The sequence below is a fragment of the Gossypium arboreum genome, chromosome 11, assembly GCF_025698485.1.
Source record: "Gossypium arboreum isolate Shixiya-1 chromosome 11, ASM2569848v2, whole genome shotgun sequence".
In the NCBI taxonomy this organism is placed as follows: domain Eukaryota; kingdom Viridiplantae; phylum Streptophyta; class Magnoliopsida; order Malvales; family Malvaceae; genus Gossypium; species Gossypium arboreum.
The window spans coordinates 8,261,867-8,285,232 of record NC_069080.1 but is presented as its reverse complement, the minus strand read 5'-3'; the positions used below and the strand labels follow the sequence as shown (position 1 = coordinate 8,285,232).

General features: G+C 29.8%; 3 protein-coding genes across 7 annotated transcripts; all 3 read right to left on the bottom strand.

The window, feature by feature from the left end:
- Positions 1–3,596: 3,596 nt before the first annotated feature.
- Positions 3,597–9,128, bottom strand: LOC108472858 (uncharacterized). The gene is made up of 7 exons (XM_017774417.2): positions 8,914–9,128; positions 8,219–8,476; positions 5,219–5,763; positions 4,902–5,094; positions 4,694–4,758; positions 4,363–4,573; positions 3,597–4,252 (listed from the first exon to the last, which is right to left on the bottom strand). Exons 2-7 carry the CDS (start codon positions 8,393–8,395, stop codon positions 3,896–3,898), a joined length of 1,548 nt encoding a protein of 515 aa, XP_017629906.2. The 5' UTR covers positions 8,396–8,476; positions 8,914–9,128; the 3' UTR covers positions 3,597–3,895.
- Positions 9,129–11,053: 1,925 nt separating this feature from the next.
- LOC108471245 (uncharacterized) lies at positions 11,054–14,357 on the bottom strand. Of its 4 annotated transcripts, XM_053021961.1 has the most exons (7): positions 13,774–13,891; positions 12,915–13,047; positions 12,675–12,828; positions 12,344–12,533; positions 12,201–12,265; positions 11,879–12,089; positions 11,054–11,771 (listed from the first exon to the last, which is right to left on the bottom strand). In XM_053021961.1, the coding sequence occupies exons 2-7, from the start codon at positions 12,934–12,936 to the stop codon at positions 11,424–11,426; spliced, it is 990 nt and encodes a 329-aa protein (XP_052877921.1). In that variant the 5' UTR covers positions 12,937–13,047; positions 13,774–13,891; the 3' UTR covers positions 11,054–11,423. The 4 variants fall into 4 exon arrangements, with proteins under 4 accessions (XP_052877921.1, XP_017628364.1, XP_052877919.1 ...); XM_017772875.2 differs by having other exon boundaries at positions 12,675–13,204; positions 13,774–14,357; XM_053021959.1 differs by having other exon boundaries at positions 12,675–13,047.
- A 3,981-nt stretch (positions 14,358–18,338) lies between these two features.
- LOC108471174 (uncharacterized) lies at positions 18,339–21,822 on the bottom strand. 2 transcript variants are annotated; one of them, XM_017772780.2, is made up of 6 exons: positions 20,976–21,822; positions 20,322–20,842; positions 19,954–20,149; positions 19,807–19,871; positions 19,502–19,712; positions 18,339–19,392 (listed from the first exon to the last, which is right to left on the bottom strand). In XM_017772780.2, the coding sequence occupies exons 1-6, from the start codon at positions 21,135–21,137 to the stop codon at positions 19,036–19,038; spliced, it is 1,512 nt and encodes a 503-aa protein (XP_017628269.1). In that variant the 5' UTR covers positions 21,138–21,822; the 3' UTR covers positions 18,339–19,035. The 2 variants fall into 2 exon arrangements, with proteins under 2 accessions (XP_017628269.1, XP_052878364.1); XM_053022404.1 differs by having other exon boundaries at positions 19,351–19,388.
- Positions 21,823–23,366: the final 1,544 nt, after the last annotated feature.

The window sequence follows — 23,366 nt, the reverse complement described above, 5'->3', positions numbered from 1 at the left end:
AGTCATGGATTCGTGACTACCCCTCCCAACAATGTCATCCCAAGGTTCAAACTTGAATCCTCTTTTTAAGAGTGCAATGTATCTTACCATTATATCCAACCACTTATTGGTATAGATAAAATTTTGATCAACCGTACTTTATAGAAAGCTGAGAGATTAGCCCAATTAACAATTAAACATTGTTGTTAAAACATTAACCTATAATAAGTAATTCAAGCAATTTTATATAAGGAATAAGCAACACTTAATTAAAACCAACAATTTAAATTAACATGTTTACTAGTAAATAGATTAAATTTTTAATTTTCATATAAAGTTCACATGTTTATTAATAAATAGATTAATTTTTAATTTTCATAAAAAGCAAAAGATTGAATGAATTAATCTTTTAAAATTAAAAAAAACATTTTTATTATTGTTTTTATAATTATTACGGTAATAACTTGTATTAGGATGATCCTAAAACTAAGGTTTTAACCATCAATAAATTTTTGCCGCATCATCAAATTTTAAAAACATGAAATTATTATTATACACTCAATCCATAGAGAAATTATTTTATGAACCATTCCCACAACATTATTCATGGTCAATTTTCAATTATTTAATACATTTCAACAATTTTTTTCTATGTTATTGATATATAATTTTGATATTTTTTTTTTTACTCTAAACCCAAAACTTAAAACCCCAAACTTAGAACCTTGAACTTGTAACCCATAACTTCAAACCCTTAAACTTGAACATTGAACCTTAAATATTGAAATCAAACTTTGAATCTCGGGGTTAAAGTTTAAGGTTCAGGGTTTAGGGTACCAAAATTATATATTAATGACATGAAAAAAATTGCACAAAAATTACTACTTTTTTTCAAATTGGTTGCACAAAAATAAAAATATTAACTTATGAAAAAATGATTAAAATTGTAAAAGAAGAAAAAATTATAATTAAAAAATTAATTATTTTAAGTAATTTAATTAAAGTTAAATTAAGTTGGAGAATATATTAGATATAGATGAGTGTATAATAATATTTTGTTATCTTTAAAATTTAATGACGTGATACTATTTTATTTGTGCTTAAAAAATATTTTTAGGAAAATCTTAATATAATTTATTCTCAATTATTATTATCATAATATAAGTGGACATAATAAAAATCAGATATTGTTTTTTTCTGAAAATTTATTTATTAAAAATGATTAAAAATGTATAAAGATGAAGGAAAGCAACAAGTTTCGATTTGGGGGAGACTTAGGGCTAATTTAGTAATACTTTTGAGAAATGCTTTTGAAAAGTGATGTGAAAAAAGTATTTTTGAGAAATGCTTTTGAAAAGTTTGGTTTAAAATTTGAGTGATTACCATTCTTTGTCAAAAAGTACATAAAATGTCTATTTTAGACATATTATTATCAAGTAATAAATATGTATTTAATTAATATTTAAATTAGTTAATATTATTATATTTTAGTAAGAATATAAAAATTTTATTATAACTTGTTGTTAATATTTTAATATATGAAATATAAATTTTAAATATTTTAAGCAATAAATATTAATTATTTATAAAATTTAATTAGAATATATAAACTATATTTTAAATATTTAAATATAACTATTAAATATTTGTAATTAGTATTTTAAAAAATTTAAAAACTTTTTTATTTTTAAGTAATGATTTTAACATATTTGTAATTAAACACCAAGAAAAAAAGGAAAGTACTATGTTATTGAAAGGGTGAAAAAATAATTAAGCACTAAAAGTGCTTTTAGGAGAGGAAAAGCTAAAAATTTTTGTTTCTCCTTTTCAGAATAACTAAAAATTTCAGTCAAAAACAACTTATTTCATATAGTTTTTCTTCCAAAAGTACTTTTTAAATCAGAAGTATTTTTTTTAAGTACTGCAAAATAAACTCTTACAATATCCATCTAATTTAGGAGAGCTAGAAGAAGAAAGAGGAAGAAGAAGAATATGAAGATGTTAGTTGTTGAGACCAATCCCTTGAGGCGTCCAACACCAAACCTTTGAAAAGCAACCATGAATCACTTCATCACCGTAAGCCCTATCCTCTTGAAGTACTTTAACATGCTCCGCCATGGAAACCGTATTTCCCACAACTCTATTCCTGATTTAAAACCAAATCTGCCATACATTTATATGGCAAGGTATTCTCGCAAATAAGAAAAGTTTACTTAATTTGCTTAGTTTTTTTATTGTGCCAAGTGTACATTTTTTAATATACATACTTTAACATGCAATTTTTTTAACTTTAATTAAAACAATCTTAAATGTTAAAAGAATTTTAATTTATAAAAGTTAACTTTAAGTTTAATTACATACTTTAATTTTAATTACATATATTATAAAATTTAGAATTAAATTTATGAATAACTAAGTAATTTTAAATATTATTTTAAATATAATATAGTATTATAATTATAATTACTTAAACATTTTATTATATTGTATACTTCTACGTTTATATTATTGTCAAGTAAATCTAATTTTAATAATTAAAATATTGTTATTGCAAATATAATATAATATATTAATTATTTTCTCCTAATAAATTAAATTTACGGAAACATTGAATAAAATTACAGTTGACAATAATTATAATTATTTAATTACCTAATATCTTACTTTAACTTTTACTGCGAGTAAATCAAAATTTGACTTATTTTACGACATTAATATTAACTACGATATTTAATAATTGTTTACTTATGATAATTATGCTAAATTAGTAAAAAAGGTCTTTCCATCTTAAATTCGAAATTGAAGAAAGTAATTCCTCTCAAAAATTAAGGATAAATTCATTTTTGTTAATTTCGAAAATCAACAAATAACAATAATAAATAATGCAATCCAAAAAACATGTTTCGAAAATGTTAGGCAATCGCCTAAGATTGAGTTTTACTTTCTACCATTTCTTTTGTTGAGGTTTTGATTAAATAGGATTGGGTGGTGGGTAAATGGGCTACTGGCACTGGGTTAGAAATTTAATTTTTTGTTCTTAGATTGGAAATGAAGTGTTCAATTTAAATTACATGGTCGAATAAGAACTCAACACCTGGAAATAAAACTTTATCTTTACTTTTTGTCGCATAGGATTTTTGGACGGAAAATGTCATTGTTGTTATTTATTGTTCTCACTTGCTCAATTTTGAGAGGGATAAATTTACTCAATTTCAAATTTAAGGGGGAGTAGAGTGATTTTTTTTACCTACTAAATCATATAATATTTTTCAACACGTTGTGTCTCCATTTAAGAGCTGCGGTGACATGTATCAAGGGAGTTTAGCTCATTGGCTTTGGCATTTTCTGCACTGTCTTTGGAGCTGACTATGGAATTATGTTGCTGTAGCTTTTGTTTTCTGGAGCTTACTTTGAAGATGTTTTAGATATTCTATTTGTCTGTGCTGCTGTGGTCTTAAGGTCTTTTGTATTATTACCACTGTTTCAGTGGACTGATATGTTCCCTAATAATATTTATTGATGTAAAATCATATAATATAATATATATTCTATAGCAAAGTTTTCACATAACTTTTGGTAATTATACTAAATCATATAATATATATTCTAGAGCAGAATTTTAACATAAAGAAGGTACTTAACATAAATGGGGTATTTCCTCTGAAAACATCATAACCTCTAATATCCCAAGTAACCCCTTGTAGTCTAAATGGTGATATAAAGTTAGGAATTCCTCTGTTTCTTAATGCTATTTTGAAATCAGTCCTGTATTTGATTACAATTACAAATTCTTCCATATGATCAGTGCAAGAATGATCTGAAATAGACTAAGCTTTTCTTAATTTGGCAACACTAATTACAGATGTTGATGAAAGAAAAAAAGGAGAAAGAGAGGTTTCTAGCTTTCTACTGATTCTTATGGTTTAGTTTTTTTCCAATATTCTGTCTCCCACGTCTCCACTTGCCTTGTTATTTTGTCTTCTCTGTCGAGAGAAGCTTGAATGGCTTGAGGTTCAAATGGGGGAGGCAATGCACATGGAAGTTTATGACTAGGAGACTTCACCATTGACTGCACCATGAAATCCTTCCATAAACCTTTCTGCAAGCATGCTACGGATTCGGCGCAGACCCTGTGGGCTTTTGAAGGTATTGTTGGTTTAAACTTCAAGAGTTTGGAGTATTCGTTCAACAAATGAAACATGTAGTCATACACATTTCGCATTGTCAGAATCTCTTCGATAAATTTGCTTCCTGCTTTCCCCATGGCCTGTGCCTGCAAGTTTATAAAGCGAAATTAAAGGTACATTATATATTTTCTTAAGATATAGATATACATGATTGAATTCATTGCAATCCATGTTTTCATTTGTTGAGGATATGTACCTCTTGAGGGTGATTATTGCCCCATTCAACTGCAAACTTAAGATCCCTGCATTTGTTTTTGCGACGGATAGGCCAGTAATGCTGCATCGACACCATACTTCTCGAGAAGAAATCATAGTATTTAGGCTTTATCAACAACGTCATGCTATCACATGCCAGTATGTATTTCTCACTTACAGACCAAGTTGCTCCCTCTATATAGATTTTATATCTTTATATAGATTGTACCGCAGCAAAGTTGAAAAATCTCATTAGACTGAAAGCTGTTTAAAATTGAAATTTTAAAAACCTTCCATAAGGAGGAGAAAAAAAGGGTTTTGCATATATATACCTATGGCTACATTGATCTTCCAATTTCGAATGCTTGAACCCTTGTTGACTTTCTTTGCCCCAATCCTGAATTAATAACCAATTAGGGTTACAAACACAGAATTACCCAGTTGGCTTGGCGTTGCCTAAGTTTCTTATGATTTCAATCAATTTATAAAAGCCCTGCCCATCAATGACACAAAGAAGAAACATAATAATTCAGGAAGTACCTGCTTATAAAGCCGAACATTCCAGTCGTTTTTATCTGAAAGGTTGCATTTCAAAAGTTCTACCCGATCTTTAGCAACGTATGGGTTACCCTTCCAGTAGGCATAAGGTTCTCTCTTTTCCCACTTTATCCTCTCCCTCCCTTTCTTTATTGCCCTCAACGTCTCCTCCCATGGCTTTATATTCACCTCCGCCCTGCCAGGACAAAGCAAACTAAATATGATTAACTAGCTAATTGCAGTAAAAAGTTTTATAAACACTTGGCATTTTTTTCTCCGTTACCAACGTGTGAATTTAGGCAATATGTTGCAGAATTTACCATCCCCAGAAGGTCCAATCAGGGAACACAATGTCCAGTGCTGCTTTCTCTCCACAGTAATGAAAAACCGGCGGTGGTGATGTAGCATTGAGTCCTTTGTAGTCTCTTTTCATGATCATAGTCTTGTCTCCACTATAGAACAAAAGGTCCAAGTCTGGTACCTTTCCAGGGTACAACCTTAGAAGCTGCAAAATGCCCCATATTGTAAATACATCTCTGGTTTGATATGGCTTCTTGTACTTCTCCACATAGGCCTTTCCGTTGACAATGACGAGCCTGAAATCCGCACTGGGTTTTCCCCTTTCGATCATGTCTTCTGTAATCCCCGAACTCTTCCATTGCTTTAAATCTTGGTGGATCCACCGGAAGTAATCTGGGCAAGTTCTAGCCGATGATTCTTGGGGCTGGAACACCGACGGGTAATTTTCCGGGCATGTTTGGGGTAAATTAACTGAATTAGAGCAATTTAGAGGAAATTCAATCCTCTCATGATAAGTTTTAGAAGTTCGTGAGTAAAAAATCGACTGCCCAATTGAAGTGCCCCGCTGAGAAACAAGTAGATCAAAAAATCTGCATTAATCTTTTATTAACAAAATTCGAAATATGGAAATATAATAGTATACATATTTTGAACTCAGTGAGATTTTGCTACACATTAAATTTATTTATTTTTAAAATTTTAAATACGAGTTATAGACCCATGGTACAAACTCAATTTTATTTGTAAAGTTGTACAACATAATTACAATATATACCGTCAAAAATTTATTTAATAAATATATTTGCTAAAACCTTATATAAAATAATTCACTAAAATGAAAAATTATGAATTTTATGTAAAATGTTTTTTATTGAAGTAGTTAGTGTCATAAAAAAGACTACATCAAATGGATTCACTACGACTTTGATTAGGAGAATTCTTCTGTTGCTATCATAGACTCAGTATTGGCCCAAGAGAAAAGAATCAAAAAGTTGACGGACTGACAAAGTTGACTCACATAAATAAGCAAGGGTTGCAAATTTTTGAAATTTCCCTGCTAGAGGGTTTGAATTGTGTTATGTAATTTTGTTTCTTTATTATCTTATTTATCACAAAAAAAAAAGGAAAAAAAAGCCCTCACACCACATTTATTACTTTGTAAAATTATTAGTTAATTTGATAATTTTATAACTGAGACCTAACTCAATTAGTCACTTAATATATTCTACAAAATTTACTAATGAATATATTTTCTGAAAATTCAAATATGTAACTTTTTAAAAATTAATTATTTCAATAAATATATATGTGGTAATTACTAGGGAGTAATACTCAGTTTTAATTGAAAAATCGAAAAATTAACACAACAAATTATTTTTATTTTGATTTGGTTGGGTAGGGACTTATTTTATATTATTTTCTAATTATTTAAACTATATTTATTTTATGTAATATATAATAAATATTTTATCATATAAACTCAACTCAATAATTTTAAACCCAATTAAAAAAAATTGAATTTGTTAACTAAAAATTCGACTGAACTGACCAAATCAATGTTGGTTTGGTTTGACTGGTTTGCTCAATTAAAGTTGATCGGATCAATTATCTCATATTAAAATTAGTTAAGTCGATTCGAAAAAATTGATCGAACCAACCGATTAAATCGATTACTCTACCCTACTAATTATCATTGCAAATTTGTGTTTTAAAATTTAATTATGAATTTTACCCTTTATTTTATAAAAATAAATAAGTTAATTCTTTTAGTATAATTGGTGAAAATTTGATCCTTAATACTTTATAAAAAGTGAGACCTTATCCTAATTAAAAATTAAACATTGTTGTTAACTTAAAATTAGTAGTTGAAACAATTTTATGTAAAAAAAAAACACAAAACATTCAACTCTTAATTAAAAATCAGCCAATCAAGTTCACATGTTTATTAATAAATAGCTCAAATTTTAATTTTCATAAAGTAAAAGATGGAAATTTGACAATTTAAAATAAAAAACTAAAGAGTTTAATTTCTTTATTTCAGTAAAATTAAAAGATGAAATTTATCAATTGACAATTAATTTAATTATTAAGTTCGTTTTTTCCTCAAAATTTTATTTATTGAAAAGTTAAAGTACTGAAAAAACTCCTCGAAAATCAATTGGACCCCTAGTTGAAAAGTGTAATCAATTAGAATATTAATTCAAAAATAACAATCAATTGGGTCCTCTGAATTGTCATTTCTATTAAGACCCCTGACAGACCACTAAGTGCTGGCATGGCGGATTACATGGAAAAACAATAACATTGAGAGCTTAATTGATTTTTTTAGTAATTTCTACTAATTTTTAAAACTTTTTAATAAAAATTACTACTCATTTTTTGTTTTTTTTCACACATGCTACCCCATCCTTATCAAGGTGCATTGATCACCTATCCTCAACCAAAACTCATCACTCACTTTAAACCACCAAATACTAAATCCATTATTTCTAAGATCCTTTACTTAGACCCCATCCAAATCAAATTATCATTACACTTCAAGCTCTTCCATTAAAATCTAATCCAAACCTTTAAAAAAACTATAATTTTCTTATACATATATATTTTTTATTTTTTACAATTTTTATACTTTCAATAAGTTTTTATTTATTTCATATATATTTTTATCATTTTAATTATATTTATATAATTTTCTATAATTCTATAATATTTAAATATTTAAATATAATTTGTTGAAATTTTTTATATAATTCCTAAAATCAATTAAACCCTCTTAAAATAATTAAAAATCAATTAAACTCTCCTAAAAAAAATTAAGCCTTCCAAGTTTAGCCATCACATCACCCACCATGTCGATTTGTCGTGGGCTCAACAAAAATGACAATTCAAAGAGCCCAATTGATTATTATTTTTGGATTAAAGGTTGATAGGTTTTTTTAGTATTTTCATCCTATTAAAAAATGATTTAAAAAAAATGTGAAAAGATGAAAGGAAAGCAACAGGTTTTGAGGGAGACTTACAATATCCATCCAGTTAAGCAGAGCAGCAATAAGGAGGAGGAAGAAGAAGAATATGAAGGTAGTAGTTGTTGAGACCAATCCCTTGAGGCGTCCAACACCAACCTTTGAAAAGCAGCCATGAATGACTTCATCACCGTAAGCCCTAATCCCTTGAAATATTTTAACATGCTCCGCCATAGAAACAGTATTTCCCAAGCTCCCGCACAGCCCTATTCCTGCTTCAATGCCTTGGTGTATATATATAAATGCATATCCTCCCTATAAGGCAAGACATTATAAATTGCCTTAAATATTTATTTTGACTAATTAATAAGTTGGCATACATATTCAACCCGATTCAATTTGGAGGGTTAACTTTTGCTTGGAGAGACTTCAGTTGACGTGGATACAGTCCTAGCTTTTTTATTATATTTGAAACCACTACTATTATTAAACCATAGAAATTAATGTTTCTGCAAAACCAATATATGTTAACGTTATTAAAAGACTTAAGAAATATTTATGATTCAACACGTTTGGAAGGAGACTTTTATCATACATATTCACAAGGAAAACAAATCAAAGAACAATCTCTAAATTCATAAAGAATTGAAAATCTTGATCGTGCATGTAAAACATAGTCTGATCTTGTTGTATGACAGTAATCATTAATCATATACAGAAATAGAAAAAAAAAAACGAAGATCATAATATACCTGTAAGTCAAGCGTATAAAGTGGAGATGGAGCTGCAAAACTGAGATGATCAGGTAGTGAAAGCTTGGAAAAATAAACAAGGTCAAAATCAAGCAGCAGTGTTACGATTTGACTTTCATCGCTCAAATTAAATTCCGTAAACCATAAGCTATTGATTTTCTCAGGCAAGAGGAGGGGACAAAGATAATGAAATACTGATTTAACTTTTTTGAATAATTATTTTGTGCGATGGAATTTTGTAATTTTAGAAGGGGTTAGGGGTGATGTCAAAAAAAAATTTTAGGGGCTGGATGAAATTTTAATTTTTTCTAGTTTATATCTTTATAATTTATAAAAGTTTAAATCAAATTTTTATAGTTTTAGGAGGGTCAAAATATAATTTTACATTTATTAATTTAAAAATTTTAAAAGAAATTTAAAGGTTTAAAAAATAATTTTATATTTTAGTGGGGCCGGGGCCCATGCCAGCCCCCTATCTTCGCCCCTGGAAGGGTTTGAGTTTTTGTCAGCTATATTTAAGCATTAAAAATAAATAGGTCCAGTATTAAATAATTATCCTAATTTTTAAGTCTATCAATAAAAAAAATTAAGAGATTATATTATCCAAATGGAAATTATTTGCTATAATTAAAAATTTAAATAAAGTAAACTATTTGTGATTAGACTTGTATATAAGTCGGATCACCCGTCTAAACTTGAAGGTCCGTCAGAAAAAAAAATAGTTTAAACAAAATATGATGCCCAAAAAATAGATTTTGGTAAAATCTAAGGTCCATTTTTTTTGTAAAAGGTCAACCCTTGGGCACTTATTTTTTTAACTTGAGTCTTACCCGATCCGAATATATTATGTTATAAAAATATTATATTAATTATATATATTAAATAATAATTATATATATTTTATATTTATATTAAATTATTAACCTAATAGCAATTAAATTCATTGTCCAAAACCTAAAAAATAAAATTTATCCAACTAAATAACCCAATCCAAAATATAAAGTTTTAAATTTTATATCTAATACAATAAAATATTTATTATATTTATGGTAGTGTCTTTTAATATAAAAAATTTTTAATGTGTAAAAAAATTATTTTAGCCTTTTTTTAGTGCATTATATATATATATTTAAAAAATTACTTTTAAATAAAAACTAATCTAAAAATCAAATATGAGTAGATTGGGCCAGACTTAAGTTTACCTTTCTTAAATTAGGTTGGACTTGGGCAAAAAAAAAAGCCCATTTTTCAAGAGTTAAACTCAGACTTGAAAATTTGATCTAAATACCTTGCATAGGCTAAACTTAAACTCGGGCCAACCTCTATTTATGGCATATGTTGTACTTTTATTTTATTATTATTTTTTTGAATAATCTCAGTATAAGTTTTAATCATATCTGCTCTTTTTGACACAATACATATAACTACCCATAGCCTCCCCCAACTCATAAAATGGAAGATAATGCGCTTCAGTGCATTCAAACCCATATCAACCAGGCTGAAATTCAATCAACATGTAGTACTTTTTTTTGTATTTGTTTTTGGAGTTTAAAATTTAGATTAATAATGGAAAGTCCAATCACCACGGGACATGTATCATAATTTCTTTTTCCATTTACAAGGTTGCGAGCATGCCATTACTCCTCATTTGATAAGCGGATCACATGTAATCATATACATTACATTAATAGATCGCTTTTGTATGAATTTGCGGACAGCCATTCCTGTGGCTGGTGATGGAAAATGCTATCTAAATTTGAGAATTTAGAAAACCAAACTTGTTAGTGGGATAAGGGTGGGTTACCCAATTCCACCGCAACACTTGCTGTTTTCTGTAGTGCCCAACACCACAATGGCACAATGTCCTTGATTAAGAAGTCATACAAACAAAGGCCTTATATATAAAATAAAGTCATTGGATCACATTCCAGAAATATGTATTGGGCTGACGGATCAGGCCCATCCTTGTATCAAATTGAAGTATTCCCCCCACCGAAGCATTCTACTTCCATTTCATATTAAATTATGTGTAAGATTGAGTTAATATGATCCGTCAATTAAATTTTAATTTTGTTTACAATTACATAAATATTATTTTGAAAGTGTTTATATCTATCTATAATTTGATAAAAATAGAAAATTATATACACATAATGAAAATAATAATAAGATTTGATTCTATGTTATAAATACATGCAACCTCAAATATAAATACAAACAAATAGGTGAGTTCAAAATTTACGTGAGCTCTACCTTAACAGATATTTTAAAATAATATTCAAAGTTTATGGGAATTTTATCCCTAAGTAAAAACTATTCAAAAAATAGGTATTTATGTAGACTAACTGCTTGTAGTTTTAAAAAGAAAAAGGTGGAAGTTACTTTGGCTAACAAGCACCAAACTGTAGTGTGGAATACAAGAATATTTTTTTAATTGGCTAAACTAATTGAAGAAGTTTATGAAAACTAAACGAGGAAGAGAGGTTTGGTTTCTAGCTATCTAATGCTGCTTATGCTTTTAGTTTTTTCCAATATTCAGTCTCCCACGTCTCCACTTGTCTAGCTATTTTTTCTTTTGCCTTGACAGAAGCTTTAATGGCTTGAGGTTTAAATGGGGGACGCAATGCACATGGAAGTTTATCACTAGGAGACTTCACCATCGACTGCACCATGAACTCCTTCAATAGGCCTTGCTCTGTGGTTTCGGAACAGAGCCTTCGGGCATTTGGAGGTATTGTCGGTTTAAACTTCAAGAGTTTAGAGTATTCGTTCAACAAATGGAACATGTAATCATACACGTTTTGCATTGTCAAAGCCTCTTCAATAAATTTGCTTCCTGCTTTCCCTATGGCCTCTGCCTGCAAATTTATGGAATGAAATTCAGGCAAGAGTATATATATTTCTTATGATAACTAAATGATTGAATTCGTTGCAATCCATGTTTTCATTTGCTGAGAATTAGCACCTTTTGAGTGTGATTATTGCCCCATTCAACTGCAAACTTAAGATCTCTGCATTTGTTTTCGTTGCGGATAGGCCAGAAATGCTGCATCGGCATCATGCTTCTCGAGAAGAAATCATAGTATTTAGGGTTTACCAGCAAGGTCATGCTATCGCATGCCAGTATGTATTTCTCACTTACGGACCACGTCCTTCCTTCTATATAAATTTTATATCTTTGATATTGATTGTACCGCAACAAAGTTAAAAATGTCATTAGGGTGAAAGTTGTTTAAAGTCGAAATTTACTTCCATAAGAATGGGAAGAAAAAGGTGATCGTATATACCTATGGGTGCATTGATCTTCCAATTTAGAATGCTTGAAACCTTCTTGGATTTCTTTAGCCCAATCCTGAATTAATAACAAGAGTTACCCATTTGGCTTGGCTCTGCCCCCATCAAAGAAGAAACATAATTTTTGAGGAATTACCTGCACATAAAGCCGAGCATTCCAGTCGTGTTTATCTGAAACGTTGCAGTTCAAAAGATCTCCCCTATCTGGAGAAGTTGGGTTACCCTTCCAGTAGGCATAAGGTTCCCTCTTTTCCCACTTGATCCTCTCCCTCTCTTTCTTTATTGCCCTCAATTGCTCCTCCCATGGCTTTATATTAACCTCTACCCTGCCACAACAAAGCAAACTAAATATCATTACTATAAGTTGGGGCATGTGAATCTTTTTATTATTATCGAATAACAGGGTTTGTAGATCAATCCAACTCTAATACTATAGTGTAAGTCGTTAATGATGTAGCAGAAATTACCATCCCCAAAAGGACCAATCAGGGAACACAATATCCAGTGCTGCCTCCTCTCCACAGTAATGAAACACCGGCGGTGCTAATGCAGCATAGCGTCCTTTGTAGTCACTTTTCATGATTACAGTGTTGTCCCCACAATAAAAGAGAAGGTCTAAATCTGGTATTTTTCCAGGGTACAACCTTAGAAGCTGCAAAATACCCCATATTGTAAACAGATCCCTGGTTTGAAATGACCTGATGTACCTCTCCACATAAGCCTCTCCATTGACAATGACGAGTCTGAAATCCGCAATGGGTTTTCCCCTTTCAATCATGTCTTTTGTAATTCCCGAACTTTTCCATTGCTTTAAGTCTCGGTGGATCCACCGGAAATAGTCTGGGCAAGTTTTATTAGTGGATGATTCTTTGGGCTCAAACACCAACGTATGGTTAACTAAATTAGAACAGTTGAGAGGAAATTCAGCCCTCTCATGACGAATTTCAGAGCTTAGTGGTGGTGGTGGTGGTGGTGGTGGAGTGCCCCCAATGATAGGCTGAGAAACAAGTTGATCCCAGCCCCCCCCAAAAAAAAAAAAGAAAATCTTTGAATTAATTTTCATGAAAATTTGATGCTGCTTAGTATTTGATAGTCTGATATTGTAAAATTTCAGTTTCGGTTAAAAATTTTATTCTTATTTTTTGTTCCACTCTAAAGGGATATACCTTATTTGTGAAATCACAAAACATCATTCAGTAGATCAAATCATTTTCTTAACTATAAATATGTATAGTAAATATTTTTTATGGTATTTCTAAAAATAATTATACGAACAAATTACGTTAAACATACGTCTAATACACATGTCGAGAAAGACGATGGATGGATGTAAATTGTAATTTGAATTCTTAAAGTTCAATTTAATTATCAAATTAGGCTTTTTATAAATTATAAAAAAATTGGTCATATTATAAATTTTAGAAATAATCTGTTTAATTATAATTATATACATGTACCAAAAAAAAAAAAAAAGTCTATGATAATGCTTGATTGTTTTTCCTGGGATTATATTCATTAAAAATGATTAAAGTAATGGAGTACGCAACAGTTTTAGGGGAGACTTACAAAATTCATCCAATTAAGCAGAGCAGCAATAGCAAGGAGGAAGAAGAAGAAGACGAAGATGGTAGTTGTAGAGACGAATCCCTTGAGGCGTCCAACATCAACCTTGGAGAAACAACCATGAATCGCATGATCAGCATGAACATACTCCGCCATGGAAACTGTTGGATTCCTTGAGATGGAGCTCAAAAACTGGGGTAGATGATCAGCTGGTAAAAACTTGGGGAAAAAAAGAACACAAGGTCAAAAGTAGGCAAAGCAGCAGTGTTTTTGATATTGTAGAAAGGGAAGGTTTCCATTACAACGTGCCTTGAGGGGAAAATATGGGCTTAAATTCATTTGAAAAATATTAGATGTAATTCATGACTTGTGATGGTTAACATGAAAATTCTATTCCGAAGACATAACTAATGACTTTTTGAGGTGTCTGGAAGTTTGATGAAACATTGACAGAGACTTTAACAAGGTTTAAATATGCTTCTAATCTAATCACATTTAACATTTTTTTTTTTTTGCTTTATTTTTAGGTCTTCCCCATGATTTCGCCTTCCAACTACACTTCTTTCATTCCTCCAGTTAACGGCGTTATTAAAAAACCCTCAAAGGTCATGCCCGCCTATCAAAGCATGCCGTGTGTTTTTTTTTTGGGGGGGTCTATGTCAACATAATAACATCAGTACATCACATCCACATGGACTAAAATACTTCAAAATGTGTGTTTTTTAAAAAAATTCTATAATTTGATATATATACACATAAATAAAAATTATAATTTTGAGAATGATTTAAAATGTAATTTTTTAAATATTAATAAAAATTCTAAAATCCTATATATATATATACTTCAAAAGTACTAATAATTTTAGAAAATTACAAAAATAGATATATAAATTCTAAAAATCTAATACATTCAAAATAAATTAAAATTTAAAATAAATTAAAATTTTATCGAGCATTTGACCAATTGATTGATGTTGATTGAATATTTACTAGACTTTGATCGACAACCATTTATTGTCGATCAACATTTAGTCAATATGAGTCAATGTTGAATAACTTTCAATCTCAGTTATTTTTAATTTATTTTTAAATTTTTTAGAATATATATGTGGTCTTTTCAATGTTTTTGAATTTTCTAAAGTTTAACCAACTTTTCTAAAAGATTAACTATTTTTTATAATTTTTATTTTTAAAATTTATATATTTTAAATTTCTAAAATGTTTAATTATTTTTATTTTATTTTTATTTTTTATAAAATATATAATTTATAAAATTTTAAAATGTTTAATTATTTTAACGATTTAATAATTTTGGTCTCATTAATACACCAACCAAAAACTTCATTATCCATGTGGCAATTATAAAAAGTAAAAATAACTTCTTGGCACTCAATTTTTATCTTAAAATTAAAATTTTAAAAATATTTTTAAATTTATTATATATTTTTAATTTCTTGATTTTTAAAAAATATATGTATTTATATTTTATTTATATTTTAAAATTTTTCATAAGTTTTGGAAAATTATACTTTTTAAGGATTTTTAAAATATGGAAAACTTGTTGAAAATTCTTGTTTTTAAATCTTTAATTTTTAAAAGAATCTTCCATAATTTTTTATATCTCCAAAATCATGAATTTTTTAAAAATTAAAAAATTATAAAATATAATTTTTTTAAAATGGAACTTTTAAAACTTTTTAGTTTTAATTTCTTATATTAAAATGTAAGAAACAAATTTTAAAAAAATTGAAATGCTGAAGACTAAAAAGATTATTTTGTCTTTTCTATAGTTACTGTTTTAGTGTTATTAACTACAAATTTAGATGGTGTCATCAATAATTAGATCAAGATTAATAAATCATTACAAGAATAGAGACTTAGATATTTCAAAATTAAAAATTATAATTTTAAACATTTTTATCATATTTAAATCTAAATTTTATTTCTTAAAAAATCTAAATTTTATATTTTTTAAGGGCAATGAGGATGATGAATTAGAGGGTTGGCTTTTTAGGTCGAGTTTTTAATTATAAGGAAGAAAATTTAGAGGGTGAGATTTTAGGAGGTCCAATTATACAAATTATTATAATTCTTTAGTACTTACACAAGACATTATTTAATTGTAAAAATATTATTGAATAAAAATTAGATAAAACGTTACTCAATTATATAAATTATTATAATATTCGTAATAATATTAAATTAAAAAATAAATGTCTCATATTTTATGTAATACAAATTATATAAAATATTACTTAATTATAAAACTTTTGTAATTATTTTATTATAGTTTTGGAGTCTCAATTATTAATTTTAGGCCTATGAGGAGAAGATTGAGATAGGATATTATCTAATAGTCAAATTTGGTTTTCATATAACCACTGGACAAGAAGGGACTATGCATAATGATCCCAATTTTTATGAACCTAAAATTTCAGCTATTATTAATTTTAGGCCTATGAAGAGAAAATTGAGATAGGATATTATCTAACAGTCAAACTTGGTTTTGCATAATCACTGGACGAGAAGGGACTATGCATCCTCATCCCAAATTTTGTGAACCTACAATTACAACTCTCACCGCCACTTGCACAGTTGAATAAGCTTTTCTTAGAAGGGAAAAGTCAAAGGATTTGGTTAGACGAAAAAGCAGAGACATGTGAGGAAGAAAAGAAACAACAATAAACTTAAAAATTATATAAAATTTTTATTTAAATTACCTAAATATATCTTTCTCAAGCTTTAAATTCTTTTCTTTTTTTAGAAAATTTTTAGGATATATTTAGGTAATTTAATTTTATATAATTTTTAAGATTATTGTTTGTAAAAATAATAAAATTTAAAAAAGAGTTTATTTTTATTATTTTATATTTTTAAAGGTTATTTTAATTTAATTTAATTTTGAGGATGGAGCCACTGTATTTTCATATTATCTCATCACGCGCCTAATTTTTTTTAAAATTATACTTCACTTCGGTATGGTCAATGGCAATGGCATCATCCAAAAAAATTGTTGTTTTTCTAAGTTTGAGGTGGTGACGCGAATAAAAATGATATTACCAATATTTACTATTCAAAATGAGTCATTTACTTACATAATTTTTAAAATAAATTATTTTTATAAATAATAAAAGTTTTAGAACATTTTTATAAAAAAGCAGAGGATATGACTGCACTTTTTTTTTATTCGTTGATTAGACTGCTAGAAGAAGGATGACGAAAACTGCATTTTTGTTTAATCACCAATAACAAGCCATTTGTCCCCAATCAATTAATTAATTACCATTTTCTCATGTTAATTTTCCCCCGTAAGTACTAGACCATGTAGGACTTTTCTTTTCGTGGTGATGATGACTCATGCTCTACTATCGTTTTTGTTGTCCCTTTTTTCTCTTCTATATTATTATTATTATTGTTAATACATTGTATCAATGAATCGTAGTAGAGGAGATTCTCATCTAGTAATAAAGAAGAAAAAATTAATTCCTTTTGAGATGTCTATAAAATCTTATTATATAATCGTGATAGAAGAAATTTTGGTCTAGTAATAAAGAAGAAAAATTCGATCTTCTTTTAAGATATTTGTAGAATTTTATTATATAATAAAGGTTGAATTTTGAATTAAGTTATTTTTATAATAATCATATAACAATTATTATTATTAGATAGAGTTTATTTATATATGTAACGCATGGTGCTTGGCCTTCTTTCCTTTTTTTCTGGTAGAAGCAAATTTAGCAAACAGTAGTACATTAGGTAATTAGGCTTCCCAATCCTTAGCAAGTTGTCCCGTGGCTGTGATCACTTGCCTCATCATCTGTGTACTGTATGAGTGAGGTGGTGTGAAGGTTGCTCAATAGAAATATTTAGTGATGTACTCAGTTTCATAATGTCTGCAAGAACAGGTGCGAGTTTCCAGTGGACCTCGACATGACCTACTAATATAGACTTCCATCGCTGGTTATATTGTATGAAACAGGCATCTTGTATTCACAGAAAATGTAGTTAACGTAAGATGGTGTGGGTTAAGAGGAGTTTGCTATGGTGCTTGGCTTTCTTAAATGAAGTTTTCCTCTTCTCTTTTTTCCATTACTAGAAAATTATAATACGCAGTAACTTTAGTGAAAAATAATAATTTATGTTACATGAGAGTACAAATATGCTTTCAAAATATTTTTACTAATTTCTTATACCCAAATATATGTCACAATTATTATTATCAAATATGAATATTTTTAAAAATTAAAAGTAGAGACTAATTGTGCAATTTAACTTAAAATTTTCGTATAAAATGGTGATGTATCATGTCAACCTTCCGTTACACTAATATAATTCAATGCTTAAAATATAACAAATTGATAATGTTTGTGACCATATCATAATATTTTAGAGTTTATTGACAAAAACATAATTTAAAACATATCGATTTATCTAATTAATTATTATAAGTGAATTTTAATTATTAACTATTTATTAGTTCACAAAATTTAATACTTAATATATTATTATTTTTCTTAATTATTTTTCTATAGTTAACTCAGTAAAATTTAACAACTTTTTTTCATTCCTTTTACGTTCTGTAAACTAAACAATAAAATTTTATATTTTAACCTTTGAAAAGAATACCTATTAACTATACAAGCAAAATGAAAACTGAACAAGAGATAAGAAACAGTGAAAAATACCATAAACATGGAGCTAATCACCAAAAAATTCTAGTGTGCCAACCACACAACATGATCACGGACGGAGTACACCTTTTACCCTTGCACAAACTAGTTCCATGACTCCGACGCATCCACCTTAAATTTCTAGCAGCCAAACTGAGGAGCTCCTCCCCATCGAGTTAACCCTTACACACTCTGCCACCACCAAGTTCCAGCTAAGATCACCCCATCCAGTGGAAAGCTCTACGTATTGCCAAATGAATAATTTCTTCTACCTTCCAAAGCTTTATTTCTCGTTAATCATACACTCCAAATGGTTGACGCCATCCACCAAATCAGGAGAATCTTTTGCCCAATCCAACGGTTCACAGTGATCAATACAATCATTAAAATCAGAGGTTCCAGAATTAAACTATGAACTGCCCGTCCTCTCCTCTCGCTACTAGATTTCAACTCACTAATATGATCCCATAGCTCTTCGAACTTTGAGACTGTTATGTGTAACATATAAACACCAAGTTTTAGCTGCTGTAGCCTGGAATATACTGATATTTTCTTAATTGGCTAAACTAATTAAAGAGGTTTGGTTTCTAACCATCTAATGCTTCTTATGTTTTAGTTTTTTCCAATACTCGGTTTCCCACGTCTCCGTTTGCCTAGTTTTATTCTCTTTTACGTCCAGAGAAGCTTGAATGGCTTGAGGTTCAAATGGGGGAGGCAATGCACATGGAGGTTTATCACTAGGAGACTTCACAATTGACTGCACCATGAATTCCTTCCATAAACCTTGCTCCGTGGTTTCGGAGCAGAGCTTTTGGGCATTTGGAGGTGTTGTTGGTTTAAACTTCAAGAGTTTAGAGTATTCGTTCAACAAATGGAACATGTAATCATACACGTTTCGCATTGTCAAAGCCTCTTCGATAAATTTGCTTCCTGCTTTCCCTATGGCCTCTGCCTGCAAATTTATGGAATGAAATCAAGGCAAGGGTCTATATTTCTTATGAGAACTAAATGATTGAATTCATTGGAATCCAAGTTTTCATTTGCTGGGAATCATATAGTACCTCGTGAGGGTGATTATTGCCCCATTCAACTGCAAACTTAAGATGTTTGCATCTGTTTTTGCGACGAATAGGCCAGAAATGCTGCATCGGCACCATGCTTCTCGAGAAGAAATCATAGTATTTAGGCTGTATCATCAAGGTCATGCTGTCGCATGCCAGTATGTACTTCTCACTTACAGACCATGTCACTCCTTCTATATAAATTTTATATCTTGATATCGATTGCACACAGCAAAGTTCAAAATCTCATTAGAGTCAAAGTTGTTTAAAACTGAAATGAGAAGAAAAAAGGGTTTCTTATATACCTATGGGTGCATTGATCTTCCAATTTAGAATGCTTGAAACCTCCTTGGATTTCTTGACCCCAATCCTGAATTAACAAGTCAGTTACAGAGCTAACCATTTGTCTTGGCATAAGAAAAAAAAAACAAACATAATATTTCAGGAAGAACCTGCTTATAAAGCCGAACATTCCAGTCGTGTTTAGCTGAAAGGTTGCATTTCATAAAACTTAGCCTCCTATCTCTAGAAACTAGTGGATTACCCTTCCAGTAGGCATAAGGCTCCCTCTTTTCCCACTTGATCCTCTCATTCCCTTTCTTTATTGCTCTCAACGTCTCCTCCCATGGCTTTATATTAACCTCTCCCCTGCCACAACAAAGCAAAGCAAATATGATTAGCTAGCTAATTGCAGGTGAAAAAAATTAAACATTTGCCCTTTTTTTTTTCTGCATTAGAAATCTGTTGTGGTAATACGAGTTAGAAACATGAACAGGGTATGTAAATAAAATGGGCAAAGAATCTAACAGTAATACTATACCATCCCCAGAAGGTCCAGTCAGGGAACACAATGTCCAGTGCTGCCTTCTCTCCACAATAATGAAACACCGGCGGTGCTAATACAGCATAGCGTCCTTTGTAGTTTCTTTTCTTGATCACAGTATCGTCTCCACAAAAGAACAAAAGGTCCAAGTCGGGTACTTTTCCAGGGTACAACCTTAGAAGCTGCAAAATGCCCCATATTGTAAATACATCTCTGGTTTGATATGACATTCTGTACCTCTCCACATAAGCCGTTCCGTTGACAATGACGAGCCTGAAATCCGCACTGGGTTTTCCCCTTTCAATCATGTCTTCTGTAATCCCCGTACTCTTCCATTGCTTTAAATCTTGGTGGATCCACCGGAAGTAGTCTGGGCAAGTTCCATTAGTCGATGATTCTTTGGGCTCAAACACCGACGGATAATTAACTAAATTAGAGCAGTTGAAAGGAAATTCAACGCTCTCATGATGAATTTCAGAACTTCGTGCCTGCCCAAGTGGAAGACCCTGTATGATAGGCTGAGAAGCAAGTATACCAAAAAGGGAAAAAAAAATCTTCTATTAAGATATGGAAATCTAATGCCTTTGATATAAATATATATAAATTCACTAAACATGAGGGAGTAAGCAACAGGTTTGGAGGGAGACTTACAATATCCATCCAATTAAGCAGAGCTGCAATAGCAAGGAGGAAGAAGCAGAATATGAAGATAGTAGTTGTAGAGACGAATCCCTTGAGGCGTGCAACACCAACCTTTGGGAAGCAACCATGAATTATTTGATCACCAAGAACATGTTTAACATGCTCCGCCATGGAAAATGTATTCGCGAGCTCACGCACAAAGTACAGTAATTGAGGCGTATAAAGTGGGGGCGTCGGATTCCTGGAGATGGAGCTGCAAAACTGAGATGAAGAGTAGCTGGTAAAAACTTGGAAAAACAAAGATCAAAATTAAGCAGAAGTGTTGTTGATATTGTGGAAAGGAAGAGATTTTAAGCTAAATGGATTTTGGGTCAAGAAATAGTCATTAAGTCGTGCGTTTGAGAAGAAAATATGGGGTTAATTTTTTTTTATCATTTTAGAAACTACTAAATTGATTCTTTACTTGAGATTTTTTTTTTTTTTTTGGTTCAACTTGAGTTGAGTTTGTTAAGATTTGATTTTTATCACTGAAGCAACCCATAAGTTTTTTGTTTTTCTCGAATAGGGGAAAAAGATGATGATGAATTAGTAACCAAGACTTTTCTTTGAAAACATATGGAGGGGCAACTTGAAGAATATATATATATATATATGGGTCTATCTCAAATTATTAATTTTTAGGCCTATCAAGAGAATAACGAAATAGGATGTTATATATAAATATATATATATCGCTTAAGGATAGGGATATTATCTTAAAATTAAGAACTTTTTGAATCGACGGTGTGTGTTTAAAATTAGTGTAAAAAAATGATAATAATAAAATTAAATATTATAATGATACTATAGTGTAAAAAAAAAATTAAACACACTGTATTAAAAATAAATTTAAATCTAAATACACCCTAAATTTAGTTTTACATAATCAATCAATAGACGAGACTAAGTTTATGCATCCTGATCCAAAATTTTTGTGTATTTCAGTTTGTTATTACAATCTAAATAATTTCAATTTAGTCAAAATGAGTGCTAAAACAATTTTGACATCATGAGAGAAAATACAAATACACCCCAAAAAGTGCTAGTTGTAAGTCATATGTGATAGTTTTTAGTGGTGAAAACTTTTGCCCTTATGAAGATAACAATTTGTCATACTCTTTATTATAATGGAATCTAAAAATTTCCGCAAACAAGGGACATAGGCTCAATTACCACTAGCCGCGTTGAACAAGGATTTCACACTTGGCGGCTTTGCACAAGGGCCCCGCCCCCATTGAATAAGCTTTAATTTCAAAAAGGAAAAGAAGCCTTTGTGGCTGCTTTGTGATAGGGATTCCCATTCTATCATAAAGTTATTTCCAATTTCCATTTACCAGTTGTAAACCAAACCAAACATGCCATTTCTTACTATTTTGAATAGATACTATATTCACGAGTTAAATGAATGAAAATCTACAGTGGAAGAGTTACTTGCGAATAGATACTGTAGTCACGAGTGAAATGAATGAAAATCTACAGGGCAACGTGACTGAAAAGGAAATCAAGCTTTCACTAATATATATTTTTTCTTGAAAGTTGATTGAATTAATCGAAAATTTATATATTAAAATACTACATAAATTTTGAAATTAACACATAATATTAATTATTAAGTTTAGTTAATTCGATTGTTTATCCGATTTCGAACCCAATTAATAGATAATTAAAATTTTAAAAAATTATTAACTTACCTCCGACCGAACTAAGTAGGGGCGAAGCCAGAACAATTTTTTAGGGGGCTGAATGAAATTTTTATTTTTTATAGTCTATATCTTTATAATTTTTAAAGAATTAAATCGAATTTTTATAATTTTAGGGGGGCTAAAGTGCAATTTTACCTTTATTAATTTAAAATTTTAAAAAACTTAGAGGGCCAAAATAATAATTTTCTATTTTAGGGGGGTTGAGGCCATGCCACCCCCCTAAATTCGCCTCTGGAACTAAGTTTGGCCACAACCGATTAACCGAATTAGGTCGATTCGATCGGTTAATTTGGTTTTAACCGAAATTTGAACACCCTTAAATTTACCAATATATTTTTTTAATGATATTGAGATGTTATCAAAGTTGAGGTTTGTATTTTGGTTCGAGATTTCTTTATTCATAACACTGTTCCACAAGGTGTTAATGCTACCAATCTCGTTTTAGTTTCGAAAGTTACAAACCTAGAATATGTTAGTGATTTCCGACCTATAGGTTGTTACAACTTAATTTACAAGATCATTGCTCACATCCTCGCAACTAGATTAAAACCGATTCTGTAACTTTTGGATATAGAGAGTTATGATGTGTGTCATATTTACATCCTTTTCGATTAAGGTTGATGGAGAGGAAATTGGAGCTTTTATTCCAAGGAGAGGA

Bases quoted from the DNA above. Each gene is read 5' to 3' on its own strand.
- LOC108472858 (XM_017774417.2), bottom strand. From the start codon at position 8,395: ATGGCGGAGCATGTTAAAATATTTCAAGGGATTAGGGCTTACGGTGAT. The intron at 5,764-8,218 runs GTAAGTCTCCCT...CTTGTTTCTCAG, and splicing joins TGCTTAACTGGATGGATATT to CGGGGCACTTCAATTGGGCA. The intron at 5,095-5,218 runs GTAAATTCTGCA...TTGTCCTGGCAG, and splicing joins GATTGGACCTTCTGGGGATG to GGCGGAGGTGAATATAAAGC.
- LOC108471245 (XM_017772875.2), bottom strand. From the start codon at position 13,926: ATGGCGGAGTATGTTCATGCTGATCATGCGATTCATGGTTGTTTCTCC. The intron at 13,205-13,773 runs GTAAGTCTCCCC...CTTGTTTCTCAG, and splicing joins TGCTTAATTGGATGAATTTT to CCTATCATTGGGGGCACTCC. The intron at 11,772-11,878 runs GTGCTAATTCTC...ATAAATTTGCAG, and splicing joins GCAATAATCACACTCAAAAG to GCAGAGGCCATAGGGAAAGC.
- LOC108471174 (XM_017772780.2), bottom strand. From the start codon at position 21,137: ATGGCGGAGCATGTTAAACATGTTCTTGGTGATCAAATAATTCATGGT. The intron at 20,150-20,321 runs GTATAGTATTAC...TTGTTGTGGCAG, and splicing joins GACTGGACCTTCTGGGGATG to GGGAGAGGTTAATATAAAGC. The intron at 19,393-19,501 runs GTACTATATGAT...ATAAATTTGCAG, and splicing joins GCAATAATCACCCTCACGAG to GCAGAGGCCATAGGGAAAGC.